This window comes from Eupeodes corollae, chromosome 2 (assembly GCF_945859685.1).
Source record: "Eupeodes corollae chromosome 2, idEupCoro1.1, whole genome shotgun sequence".
Taxonomy (NCBI): domain Eukaryota; kingdom Metazoa; phylum Arthropoda; class Insecta; order Diptera; family Syrphidae; genus Eupeodes; species Eupeodes corollae.
In genome coordinates, this window is record NC_079148.1 from 142,364,454 (window position 1) to 142,379,473 (window position 15,020).

General features: G+C 34.3%; 1 protein-coding gene across 4 annotated transcripts in view; it reads left to right on the top strand.

The window, feature by feature from the left end:
* The window catches only part of LOC129944451 (breast cancer anti-estrogen resistance protein 1), a 159,453-nt gene extending 145,477 nt beyond the window's left edge, over window positions 1–13,976 (top strand). For 2 of the 4 annotated variants that reach the window (XM_056053881.1, XM_056053882.1), the window contains exons 4-5: window positions 9,210–10,009; window positions 11,774–13,976. In XM_056053881.1, the coding sequence (XP_055909856.1) occupies window positions 9,210–10,009; window positions 11,774–12,815 (1,842 nt within the window). In that variant the 3' untranslated portion in view covers window positions 12,816–13,976. Of the gene's footprint in view, window positions 1–8,684; window positions 8,956–9,209; window positions 10,010–11,773 lie in introns of those variants that run through there. The other 2 variants (XM_056053884.1, XM_056053885.1) reach the window with 2 other exon arrangements.
* The last annotated feature ends 1,044 nt before the right edge of the window (window positions 13,977–15,020 follow it).

Genomic DNA, 15,020 nt, shown 5'->3' on the forward strand with positions numbered 1-15,020 from the left:
CCAACTTACAAAAAATCAATGGGAAACTTTTCAACACCAAAATGATTTTCTGGTTATTCCCTTCAAGCACGTATGTTTGATAAAAGACTAAATAAATTGGTCACTTAGTCTTACATTAACATAAGTAATAACCCAAAAAATCCCAGTTATCCAAAAAGTCTTAATTATAATCCTTCTTTATATAGCAAAAGTATTTATCGTATCATCTGCGTGCAGACGCTGAATTTCACTTTTCTTCCACCTACATCCAACATACTCGAATTACAACAAAAATGTTTCGCAACATTATATGTACATAGGTGTAAAAAATCAAACACATAACATGCCTAAAATTTATCGGCAACATTTGTCACCATCAATATCACTCTTAACCTGTTGTCCGGCGCGGCGGCCGGCGCGGCGTGTATCACCGGAGATAAGCATCAAATATATGGTGGTGTAATAACTGTCAGAAACACATGCGAAAATCATGATACATATTTTATTAATTAATTATAAATTATATCGCACTGGCAGGCGGATTACAACGATGACAAGCGTCGCGTCGTTTCCCGCGTTGTTGTGTTTCCACCTAAAAATGTGTACAGTGCATACAACACACGGCACACGCTGCAAATAATAATTTGTATCTGCAACATGCAAATACACACGCAGCCAAAGTACAATGAGCTAGCTGGATGACTTGACTTGGCTGTTACTGTGACTGTGACAAATCCCCGTTCGAGGGTTCGAGCACAAAGCGACTCTCGACTCTCTCTAAGTAGGGCAATCTCGTTTCTTGTATCTTTGTTTGCGGATAGATTGCAAATGCAATGAGCAGCCTCAAGTAAACAGCTTTTATTTGTTATTACCATAAATGTACAAAACCCCAATTGCGCGTCTCGTCGGTATCGTCACTTCCCCCTGCCGGCCAAACAGCAATTCCTGCTGAAGTAAGCTTCAGCATCATAGTCATCGTCGTCGGTAATATCGTGTGGTAAAAATAACACTTCCCTGCGCTGCTGGTTTGATATGCACACGCGTGTTTGGAACTTTTCCTTTTTCTCCCGGTAGCTACGATCAGTGAGAAGTTTTGAAGTTGGAAGTAGTCCCGCGTCACATCGATCGCACCACGGGAGACTCTATCAGCAGGCAGCGTCCTACTCACTTCTGGTCCACCAAAGCAAACTAGTTTCTTATAGCAGGCTCAAGTCTATCTCTGTATATGCCCAAGCCCATGCCCACAAATAACAACTCATTATTGCATTTGTAAGCAATTTTTTGTTGTTCACTGCACCTAAAGCCATCATTCGAAATTTTCCTTATTTGCTTCCAAAAAACACCTTAAGTTGAAAATTTGATTGAAGGTTTGAGATAAGCTCAACTCCCATCATCTGTATCTGTCTTTGGTCTCTGGTGTATCGTTGCCAATCGAACTTATCACGATTTAGAAAAATGATCCTAAATTTTCAAAACTTTTCACTCCTTGGAACGCTGTAGCTCAGCTCAGCTCAGCTCTTGCTTGATGCTCTCTCTATATGCCTCTGGTGGATTTCGTTTCGATTCCAGCGATATAAAAATAAAATGCAGTTACATTTAGCTAAGTTCTGCAATCTTGATCGGGCTAGAGTAATAATAGCAATTGATTTAACTAGAGAAAGATTCGAATATGGGGTTTTTATTTGTTTTAACGCCTGAGTCGAATTGAGTCTGACTGAGTCTGGTGCACAAAGTATTACCAGGAGTGTGTAGGATTTGAAAGCAGCGGAAATGAAAAATCGTGGTGGGCTATAACGTTTTGCCTACGCCTTGGGCTAGGATAGGAACCAAGCTGGTGCTGGACTGCTTTAAGCAGACACAAAAGTAAGGAGAAAAATAACAAAAATATTAAACATGAAAATAAAACGCAGAATACTCTTTTGAGTAAACAGCGCAAATTAATGGATAATTTATTATGTTTCGCTTGTAAATTGAGAGAAATGAATGGATGCAATTGATTTTGAATTAAATTTACAGAAATGTCCATAAAACAAATAGTAGAGTTAAAAGTTAATGCATTTTATTGGATTTGATTTCGATCCGGGATTTACAGATGCGTGCCTTAGCAGGTGGTGGAAAATGGAAGTAATAAAATTATTATTAGTTAAGGAAATTGTAAATGTTATTCAAATCGATTTAATTTAAAATGATGTTATCTGTCAGAAAAGTACATATCTTAAGGTGAAAGAGTACATGGTTTTTAAATGAGGAATTGATAGATGGTTGAAACAGGCTTACCGCATCAGAAAGTCAAATGTACACTCTGTAACATTTTTGATACACAGTTCTGTCAAAAGAATATAAGAACAGTCAATATTTTGACATAAAGACTGTCAAAGCTAGTAATGCCAAAATCTAATTAATTGTAGCTTTTTTGTTTAGAGCTTTGGCTGCAATTATTGTGTTCTGAAAATGTTAGATATGCAGATATAGGCGTTTTTCTCTTTTAGCCCAAAGCAGAGTCTGAACTGTCAACATTCAGACCAAATTGAATGGTGAACACAGGCAATTGACAGGTGATTGTTTTAATATGTTTAGTTTGTTCATTCGTATTTATGTTTTGAATCTTATTTTTTTGATTTTTTAGAAGACAATGACAAGGAAATTGACAAATGTCAAATAGCTCGGAATCTGTTCAGAATTCTTTTCTGCACGGTGATGCCTAGAACTACAAAAAAGTGAATACCTAATGTTAAAGTATGGGAAATTGTGAACGCCACCACATATCGTATTGGTTTGTCCAAATACTCATAAATAGGGATATAACGTAGTATGGCGCAGTAGGAGGTTTTCTTTTTAAGCTTAGAGTAGAAAACTTACTTACTTACTTAAGGTAGCGCAACAGTCCGGGGTGGACCTTGGCCTCAGCCAATTTGTGTCTCCAGCCAGCTTGGTCTCCAGTAGAGAACTTAACTGTCAAAAAAGATCTATGTATGTTTCTTTTTAAGCTCAGACATATCAGAGCGCTCGGGATGTGTTTTTTTTTCAATTAGATTTAACTCGGAGTGCGTTGAATGAAGTTTATATTGTGTGGTATAAAAGAGACAGATGGCAAATTCTAAAACTTTTGACAGTTCTTTTGTACGTTTCATAAAAAATAGGAGAACTCTGATCAAATTCTGAACTTACAAAGACAAACGAATATAAACAGTGTTTTATGATTTATGCTTTAATAAATGAAGTAAGCTGCGCAACTGCCATCTAATGGGTTTAAAGGTGTAACTACAAAATGTCACGTGAACGTTTTCCAAATGTCCCCACAACTCAATCAAGGATGACAAAGTACATTACAATGACACTAAATATGGAATGACATTAAGTTTTCTCATTTAAGCCTAGTACATACTTCCTCGTGAAGTGAACGTTCGCCAGTGGAGAAAGTGAACTTTTGACATTGCTCACTGGTACACACTTGTGAGTACACGTTGTGAAAATGCGGAAACCAAATGTCAAAGCTTCACCAACAGTTCCCGTACATTTTGCACGTGAATTGCCCGTGAACGAAAACTCTCCACTTTGCTCTCCACTCAGCTTCACGAGCAAGTTCACGGGTGAACCAAAAACTGAAATTTGTATGGGTTCACGAGATGGTTCACAAGTATGTACTAGGCTTTAAAAGGAATTTTAAAAGTACTTTTTCCCAATCTGTCAACTTCAGAAATGTCAGTATTTTGATTACTTTGTGGAAACTTACAGATGTAAAATGTAAAATTGCAGTAAAAATAAAGAAAGTAGACATTAAAACAGATTTTATCTTAAAAGTAATTTCTTAGTGATTTCTTTATCATTGGAATGTCTCTTTTTGATAAAATTAAAATACATAGTTTGTATTTTTGCCAAAAAAACCTCATGATTAAATCTATTTGGCCGAATGACTCTCATATACCTATGTTGTTAAATAGAGAATCATTAGCAGAAAAACGAACATGAAGGGTGTGAACATGTACACTGAGAACAGCTTTGACAACAGATGTGAAGTGTCCCTCATTAGAATTCAACAAAACACAAATAAAGTACCTTAGGAGAAAAAAACCAATAGCTCTGTTTGTTTACACATATATTTGCCAACAGTCATCTTGTCATACCCTCGAGATGAATAACAACATGTACTTTTGTACATACATATAGAATAACGGCGACATACATTTGCCCAAGTAAACAATGTTCCAATCAAAATGAAATAAAGCACTCGCTGGCTGGCTGGCTGCCTGAATGGCGCAAAAAATCCAAACGTCATCGTCATCATGACAATCTCAACGAACGGCGGCACCATCGCACCACCCTCTCTAATCGAAATAGAAGTTGTTGACATTATTTTTTTTCTCCTTGTCGTTCATGTGTGGTACATATTTCCTAATGTTCCAGTGTCCTGATTTCAGTGCAAATACCCTTCTCCTGTCACATCACAGAACACAGCACATTCATCAGAAACTTGAGAATATTCAATTAAATGTTCACCACCGTTCGTACTAAATTTAACCCACAACCACAATTGAATTATTATTATTTGAAAAAAAAAAAGTAAAGAACTGTTGAAATTTGACAAGTAGTCGGTAGTATCCCGTTATAGAAAAACTAAACATGAATTACCAAAAATAACAGGATACATTTATGTGCTTGTAAAATTTGAAAAGTAAATGTTATAATGGTGTCAAATTTATTATATTCAACCTCGTGCTTGACGCGCGAACGGAAACTGACGAGTTTTTTTGTCAAATTCTTTTACTTCTTCTCTTTTAAATTAGCTATCAAAAGGGGATCATTAAATGTTAAAAGATCCCTTTTTGTGTTCTTCTTTTGCAAATAGGTTGCATTTTTCACTCTTTTGTATTTCATTATATACTCGTATTCTCATCTGGCACTCAAAAAGGAACAGATCTTTAAATGTTAACTATCAGATATCTATTTCGATCTTTGAACTGAACATCTGCCCTTTTTGAAGCAAATTTATTAGGTACCTATAGTTTGTCATTAGTTTTCTAAAGAGGAAATTGTTAAATTGTAACCCAATTCTTCCACACTTCATTAATTTATTTAAGCACACATGTGCGATAGGAGTTTCATAGAGGAAGAATGCAGATGCATAGTTATGACGTTTTCGATTGGTCATCCATAGAAGACTTTTGCAACAATGAAATGACAGTTTTTCTTCTTCTCCTTGATAGAATAAAAATAGGCTCTGGATTTTGCAATGACGTTTGTCAAATTTGACAATTCAACAAAATTCGAGTTCGAACCAAATACCAAAAAAATCATGTTTATTTTTCTTTCAAAGTTTTGTATTACAAGTTGACAGCAAACAGAAATTAATAAACTTCCGTTGTGTGTGACTTTTTTCTTCTAAAAAAAAAAATTTGTTTAAATATTTAAAATGGATTGATTCTTAAATAAACAGTCTTTGTTGTTGATTCAGTTCGATGTCAAATGAATGGAATGTGTCATACAAATAGCTTTCCATTTTGAATAAAGTGCAACGTGTGCGTTTATAAATTGAGCCGTATTCAATTTGGTAGGTTTAATATATGACTAATGGCTTGAAATATAAACGTGTGCCATGCATATGCTTTTATAAATAATGTATAATTGTATTTATTAACATAATTTTCTTAATGAAAATGGGGTTATACTTTATATTTAGAACTTATAATAATAATTATTATTATTTACATATAAGTTTTAGCAGGTGTAAAGTGAAACATGCGAAAAATTCAAGTACGAGTATCGAGCGTTGTTTTGTATGACAAGGGAAAATCCTTGCCTAAATGTTTGGATGTTATTTGCATGAGTCAATCAAGTCCAGAACTGCAGTACACAAACATATTTTATTTATCAGGTTTTACAATTTTTTAACACTTCAATTTTCCGTTTTGTTTGGTTTCATTGAGCTAAATGAATTGACAGATCTAATTATTTTGAGAGACTCCTTTTGACAATTCATAATTTTCTCCAAATCGGAATGATTCTTTTTAAACGAGTGGGAGTGAGATGAAATAGTAAACGTCAAAAGTATTCTTCTTTTAAAAAAGGTCAATGTAAGCACTGGCCTTTTTTTTATTTTTATAGAATGTGAGAATTTAAAAAAAATTAAGAAATATCAACATAATTGAGATTGAAATATGAAAACACTTTGTCTTACATACATTTATTCATATGTCAGGATCCTATCAATCTTTAAAAGAACGTTAGGCCAAATTAATGAAAATTTGACAGCTACACTAACATTACATTTTTAGTGAAAAAAAAGAACGCCAACATAGTGACAGTAACAAGATATTTTCGTATTTCAGTCAAATTTACCAATTAAAAAAGGCATTGACAGTTTTGGATAGAAGTCCAAACAAATTCATTCCTAAGGTACTAGTTACATCTATCATTGGTTTCCGTCATTAAAAAGCAATTATAAAATCTTAAAGCGTAGTACTTAATTTCTAATTTTTCATTGATGAACCATTTTAAACAAACAGCTGAGATTTTTAATAAGGAACAAAATCATTCTACTACAGGCGTTCCTTTTTCTTTGTATTTCCAGCTGTCAATTTCACTTCCTAATCTCAAATGCTTTATTCCAATTTTTCTCAATGGCAGAAAAGTTCAATGACGGCTATGAACGACCTGTCAAAACTATTCCAATGCAATGGGCAGGTTCAGAAAACATAGGGTACTTCATTTGCCGTCAACTGCATTCTTTCAACGCAAATTTTGACCAAGGCCAAGTAACTTTTACAAGTGTCATAAATTTTAAACTCAGATCCTTACTTCACTAACTTCTACTTTAAGTTTATCGTAAAAAAAACTTTCAAAAACAATATTGTATAGAAGACACTCCTCAGTTAAGATATAAGTCCATCAACATTTGTATTTTGTATTGTAAAGATATATTACTTACTTCTTTTCACAATTTGATAAAGAACCCTTTTAGACATAACACTAAATCCAATTGGTCAGAAAATAAATAAATCTTAGAGTAATGAAGTTCAACTTTCAATTGAATGAAAAAGTTTGATTAACTGTCATTTTGACATAAGCAGACTTGTCTTTATAGTTAGGGAGATTTTACTTGACTTACTTTTCAGTCAGCTTTCCAATAAAGTTGCCTGAATTGGAAGGTACATTTTTAGCAGCTAACCAATCAGATACTAGATACTTGCCTTACTTTCAATTCCCTTATGTCGCCTGAACCTGCTCAATAATTAGTTTTATTGATGACAACCAATTGTCAACTCGTCACTTAGTATTTTACTTTATTTGATTTTTTTATTGATCTAAAATCAATTTTGCGATCTAATTCCCACAGTTTAGAATAGTTGACAGCAGCCAGTTTGATAGCTCGAAATCTGAAATGGCTTATCGAAAACGACATAAAATAGAAGCATGTCAAAATTTAGAACTGTCAAAGTGAGTTTTACTTTTTATTTATCGCCTTCTGAACTCGATCTACCTAAGAATGTGAATATTTCCTAACAAATTCTCGCCTTTTCTGATCATATTACCAAACATTTTAGAATCCAAACAATACTGAAGTAAATAAGTAAAACCGTGTTTTGAAACGCCTTTTCTTTTAATATAATTTCAAAAACATCAGCTTCATTTCAACACTCCCTCAAAATACCTAAACAAATAAAGAAACCCTCCAGTCCCTCCTAAAAACCCCTAATGGAACAATATCTAACCAACCAAATTATAAAACACTATTCTCCAAATAGTGCTTAATGAAGCAGCTTCATCCCATAATCGATCGACTAGAGAGTTTAATAATATTCCTTAAATTGAATTTACATAGCCAAATAAGCGTCAAAACCCCACAGTATTGTCATTTGCATGATTACTTTGAAAATAATATATTCGAACCCTTCAAAATCTTCATACACATTCAAAATCTCTTAAAGCACTTTATAGAATATAGATAGAAGCAATAAGTTCATATAATAAAAGACCTTACTCTCGTCTTACATAATCCCCACCTCCAAACCCTTCCTTCGACTTTTTTAAAGAAATCTATTTTCGCCTAGACGACTTCTTCAACTATTTCGAAACTTTCAACAATCAAAACCGATACAAATCCCCCAAGAGAGAGACACAATCCTCAACATTGTCGTCGTCATAGGGAATAAAATCAATGGCGGGGCTAAATGCGGAACTCAGACAATTCTCCCAGGTCTAATGGGGGCGCCACACCGCCGTCGTTCATCAAGGGGGGTTTACTGACTGTTTACTGCTCTGAACCCTCCCCAACACAGAACCTATTGCAAAAAAAAAAATAAAGAAAATAAATTACAAACAACAAAAATTCAAATGTTAAATAAAAGTCCCTATAACTATAAAGTAAGTACACCAAAATCCCCTCCTTGACACTGACAATGAGATTCAAAACACCCGCGGGCGGGTAACTGACTTTTGGTTGTAAGTTTTTTTTCCCGTCATAGATACACATCACAATCATCAGCGACCTCTATCATCCAAACAAGGGTAAAATATCTATCTTCTCGAGTATTGTACATAAAACAACAAAAATAAAAACTTTAGTTCGGCGAAGAGAGAAAACGCCTGCGCTTACAAGGAAGTCTTTCCCCTTTGAAAAAAAAACACAGAACTTAGTAACTTTTGCTCCTTTATACAAAAGCAGAAAAAGATAATAGTGGTAAAAAGTCCCATTAGAGACTCATCGGTGCACCAAAGTAGACGGTTCGGTTGTTGCGCGTATTGCAATGACCAACAGTAGAAACTTTTTTTACATTTTTGTACTTTTTATATAAATTTTTATAAAACTTAAATATTTTATACAAAGTGTAGTTCCTAAGGTATAAGTTCTTGAGTTCTTGATAAATGATAAGGTGTGTTTACCGTTTAGTGTGTTACCAATGTTAACGATGTTGATGGCAAAAGTTCTGTAGAAGTGGCAGAGGAATCAGTGAAAAATCGATACCGATGGTTTAGTAGGTAGATATACGACTTTCCCGCAACCCAACCCCATTTCTTTTTCGGATTCAAAACGGAATAGATAAGAATTAAATTGAATAATAAACCACATTCCCCACCATCCCTCAAAAAATTACACTTTTCTATATGAATATGAATGAGTTATACGTCACACACCTTATTCGTAGTAAATTTGTTGTTGTTGTTGTTGTTTTTTTGTGTGTCATTAAATTCAATTTTGTTATCATCACTTTTATTTTATTTTGTATTTCCAGGTAATCACACCCCAGAGACATGGTGACGTTTATGTGTACAATTCAGTCCCATCATCGGCAGCTTCCTCGCACACGTCAAGCAGTAGTTGTAGCAATAGCACCTACCAAAACCTATCTATGATGTCCTCGGACTCATTCGAGACATACGACGTACCAAAGCCAGCAACCCCCATAAATTACGATTGTCCAAAGAATTGGTGTCGAACACCAACTAAATATTTTGACCAAATGTCCACCACCACAACAACCCCCACATCCGGTATGACGAAGGTGCATCAACATTCGATGGGCAACAATGCCTCGTCACTGCAAGAAGAATGTTACGATGTACCGAAGCCGATAAATCTGTTGCATCAACAGAATATGACACCGAGCAGTTCAAATTCGTCGCTACTTACATCCGATAGTTTGAGCTTATCGTTTTCTTCTTCGAATCGATCGTCGTTGGCAAATATGCCAGACTATGATATACCGAGAAAGAATCCGATTGCGGTACGAAATGGTCATCATGTGAATCTTAATTTACAGCAGCAACAACAACAACATCATATGATGCAACAACAACAACAAAACACATATGACTATCCGTTGCCTGCAGCAGTTGCGCATGCGGGCGGCGGCGGTGGTAATGGGATTTGTACGTCGACGACGACGACGACACCATTGCAAGACAAACATTCACTATCACTATCGGCGGCATCTCCAATTCCAGCTGTTACCAAAGAATTACCATTAGAATTATCGTCGGCGTTGGAGACTCTGGCGAAGTTGCAAAATGAAGCAACTACAGCGATATCGAGGTAAGTTTTGTGATGTTTGTATAAACATAAAATCAAAGATCAACTCTACGATGTTTTGTATTTGAAAAAATAATAGATTTATGGTGAGTCAAGTTTTTGAGGTTTTGAGTTGGGCGCCATTTTTAGTGATTGTGTAAAACTGGAAATGAAATTAACAGATTTATCAAAAATCAGAGATAAATGTGCAGGCTTCACTTTGTTTGATTGATTCCTTGAACGCATTCAAGTCTTATTGATGACAATTTGTACCTTTTGTTGGGCGCCATTTAAGCCCCTAGGTGAGTGCTTGTAGTGCAAACGGAAAATAGCAATGTTTTTTTGTCTTGAATTGTTTTGATCGGTGTCATTTATAAAAAGTTATAAAGACTTAAGAAGGGAAAAATTACAAATATTTCGGATTTTTATAATTTTGTTGGGCGCCATTTAATTATTTTCAATAGGGCTTAAATCGTTTGGTAAACAAATATGAAAGCATTTAAATGCTTTTTTTTCGTCTTTAATTATAGACTTATAAAAACGCAAGCAAATAAATTGAGAACTTCACGCTTTTCGATTGCTTCGTTGGGCGCCATTTAAATGTTGAGACTAATGATAAGACAGTGCTAAGACATAAAAAAGCTTACAAAACTAGAAAAAGTGTTATCTTTTTCATCAAAAATTATGATAAGCACTATTTTAGTCCTCAAAAAAATTGTTGGGTAGGCAGACAGTAAAAATGTCAAGGCCTTTGGCAAGAAAAAAGTTATAAATATTTAAGTAGGAAAACTATCAAATATTTCGTTTTTGTATTCCTATGTTGGGCCTGGTTTAAATCTTTTGAACAGAAATTAAAGGTCCTTTTAAATGCTTTTTTTGCTTGCTATTTAACGTCTTTTAAAAAGTGATTAAAATGTAAGCAGTTAAGTTACATGCTTTCCGCTTTTTAATTGATTTGTTGGGCGCCATTTAATTCTTTTAAAGATTGAGAAATTACAAAGCTTTTCGTTCTTACTTTGTTTCGTTGGGTGACATTTAAATCTATTAAGAAGTTATTAAGGTAGGAATAAAAAAACTGTATGGATTTATGATTTTTGTATTGGTTCGTTGGACGCCATTTAGGTCTTTCACTGATTTATTAATATCTAGTATACAAATGTTGCGAAGTTTACTGCATTTGGAGCCATTTGAGTTATTTTAAGGAGTGACTGGACAAATTATTCTACTTTTCTAACTTGATATGATTCTTTGGGTTCCAATTGTTCAAATTCGTCGCTTTGGGCTGCCATATAGGTCTTTTAAGATAATTGCTTTGTTGGGCGCCATTTAAAGTCGTTTAGTGATTTATTAAAGATCAGATCGTTGAAATTTGTAAACCTTGTTGTTTTGTGCAATTGCTTTGAAAAAGGGAGTTAAAAGTAAGCTAAAATTTGCAAAGCTTCCCGCTCCGTAATTTCATCGTTGGGCACCATTTAATATCTTTAAGGAGTGATTTATCAGCAATAAGACATAGATAAGCTTTAAGAACTATGAAAACTATTGTTATTTTGATCAAAAATGACGGAGTCAGAAGATGATTAAAAAAAATCAAAAACTTCCCGTTTTTTGTTTCCACTGTTGGGCGCCATTCGATTAAAATAAGAATTGTTTCTGACAAAAAATCGAATAACAGTAAATCAATTGATTCCTACGATTTTTGATAAAAACTTATAAATTGATCTTTTATGTTTTACAACTTTATGTATTGATTATGACAAATTCAATAATGTCCTTTTTCTCTACTTTCAGATTACTTTACTTTGTTACACAAAATTGGAGAAATCGCGAGAAACTCGAACCAGTTGTAATGGAAGTTAAATTAGCCGCCGTAAGACTTCGAACAGCCCTGCATGATCTCACCGAATTCGGAGAAGGAGCACTTGGTAATGCAGCACGTTCGGAAGATCGCAATTTATCCCTTAAACTACGTCCTCTAGTCAAAGCTCTTCGAGATGCTGATAAACTAATTCATGAATCCTCACAAACTCTAGACAACCAAGGTGGTTGGACAACGGAAAATCTTCAACGAAATGACGATCGAACTAATTATCCTCCCGATAGTTTAGATCAGCTGATTGCTTGTGCACAAACGTCAATTGAGGATGTGAGACAGACAACGTCATTTATTCAAGGCAATGCGCCATTGTTGTTCAAAAGAAGTCTTGAAATTATAGAAACCCCAACACACGAGAACAACAACAGTGATTGGTTGAGTGATAATGATTACGTGGACTTGGAGTCAAAAGATGCAGCAGCTAAGAAAAATTCATCTCTCCGTGAGGCTATTCCACAAAATCTCCAAAAGAAGTTCGATAATGTGTTGAAATCAGCTGAAGAAGCTGCTTTTGCCGCCACTGACAGCCGAAACAATGAATTGAATACAAATGACAAGCTACTGGTGAGGTATTATGCCGCTCAGATTACAACGCACATGGGTTACTTGACCCAAGCTATAGACTCGTTCCTAGAGACTGTGGAGAAGAATCAACCGCCAAAGTTCTTTATTGCCTATGGTAAATTTGTTGTCCTGAGTGCGCACAATCTTGTGACCATCGGGGATATTGTCCATCGAAATATTTCGAAGCCGGAATTGAAAGAGAAGGTCTTGAGGTGTACCGACGCCCTTTCGGATGCTTTGAAGACTTGTGTTACAAAATCAAAGAAGGCAGCACAACATTTTCCCAGTGTAACAGCAGTTCAGGAAATGGTCGATTCAGTGGTTGATATATCACATTTGGCCAGTGCTCTTAAGATATCTATGCTCAAGGCAGTGCAATTAACAAAAACTTAAAGGGGCTTTAAGAGTATTACATATGTATAAATATATTGTTTTAACAAACTGCGCCACGGGATGGGCATAAAGAAGAGTTGTGTCCCCCTCTGATTTTTTCTAGCTACAGCAAAAGCATTCAGAAAAGTCTTCCAAACAGAGTCAAATAATAGAATGTATGCAGTTTAAGAAGTAATGACAGCTAATTTGACATTTGCTCCCGCTATTCCAATGGAATAATTTGTTGTGTCTATGCATTAGTACCTGCATTTCGTACAAGCTACAAGTCGTGTATAGAACAAAGAATCACTAATTCTGCATTTTTAATAGAACTGGGCATAATTTCTGACAGAAAGTAATGTCACCAAATTGACAGATTCGTAAAACATCCTTCTGTCATATGGTCATCAGAGATGTAAGTTGCAGTTGTCTCTTCTTTGGCTACAAACAAGATGGCGTGTAGCTTAGAGCAAACAAAATGGCTTGAATTTGTCAAAAAAATGATATTTTGTGAGTCTTCTTTGAAAAGTGCAAAACAAAATGGGAGGAAATGGCAGTTTGGCTGACATTACAAAAATATCAACTATGCTTGCGTAAAAAGCTTATAATTTACATATTTTAAAAAAAAAATTGTAATAATTTCTTTATTATATAAATTTATATTTGTGATATGTTAAGATTAATCTAAAAAAAAACAGCTAGCATTACTAAAAAATTGATAAAAGATAAAATAAACAATAATTTTACTATCCTCAGTTCGAGTTTAATGATTTTAAAGTTTACTTCTTGTAAATAAATACTTAAGCACTTTAAAATAAAAGATGTTACCATCTATTGAACAGAAAAAAAAGTATTCAAATTCAAAATGTAATTATTTTGTTTAATTTGTTATTAATAAAACAATATACCTACCTTTATTCTAAAACATTAAAATGCTTGTAGAAGCGGCAGCCACATAAAATATTGAAGAAGTAATTTAAAAATGCTTTGCAATAATTGTAAATAAATATTTTTGTTTTAATTTTAAAATCATTTTGTTTAATTTTAAGTTTAAATAATACATACATATACATTATAAAAAAAATAATTATAGTGGTATAAATAGTCATATTTATTAGAAATATCTATTAATCATTATTTTAAATAATAAAATTAAAGTATAAAACGCATTGTATAAAAAAATACATAATATTTGTATCAACGCAATGGCGTCAGTTAAATGTGCAAAATAAACCGTTATTGTAATAGAAGTAGAACAAAACAAAAACAAAATATACTACAATATACAAATAAAAAATATTATATCGTTGAATTAAGAATAATTAAATATAATTAAAAACAAAATATGTGGCAACGATAAGACTACTAAAGATATGTCAACAGAAATAAAAATGTTGTAATAAATTATGAAATCTACAATTAAAAATAAATTATACATATATATCAAGTAAATAATATTGTTGTTTTTTTTTGTTAAACTTTGAACTCAAAATAAGACTTACGAAGGCAGCTAGCTCACTTTCCAGACGTTATTAATTTTAAACATGACTATCTACCAACAACATTATTATATCAAAAACTCCTTACACAGGTTCCATAGTCCATCATAATTTGTGTTTTTTATTCTAAAATGCTTACTCCTTTTCCAATATGACAAAAGGAACCCTTTTACATACAACTTTAAATAAATGGGCAGGTTCAAGCAGTCAACTTCATTCTTTGAACATACATTTTGACCAAAACAATTAGTTAATTTTTCAAGTGGCATGAATCTCAAATTCAGAACTTTGCATCACAAACCTCTACTTTAAGTTCATAGTACAAAAAATACCAAACAGCTTTTACTTACTTACTTACTTAAGATGGCGCTACAGTCCTGTGTGAACTAGGGCCTCACCCAACAAACTTCTCCATCTAGCTCGGTCCTTAGCTAGATGTTTCCAATTTCGCGCTCCAAGTTGGGTGGGGTCACCTTCCACTTGTGCGAGGCACCTGATCCGCGATCTTCCTCTACTGCGCTGTAATGTGGGTGTGGATTCTAAGACTTTCCGGGCCGGATCATTGGTTTTTATTCGCTCTACGTGACCCAGCCATCTTAGTCGTTGGACTTTTACCCTTCTGGCTAAGTCTACGTCGCTGTACAGCCCGTACAGCTCGTCGTTCCATCTTCTCCTCCACTCCCCTTCGATGCATACGGGACCGTAGATCACACGAAGAACTTTTCTC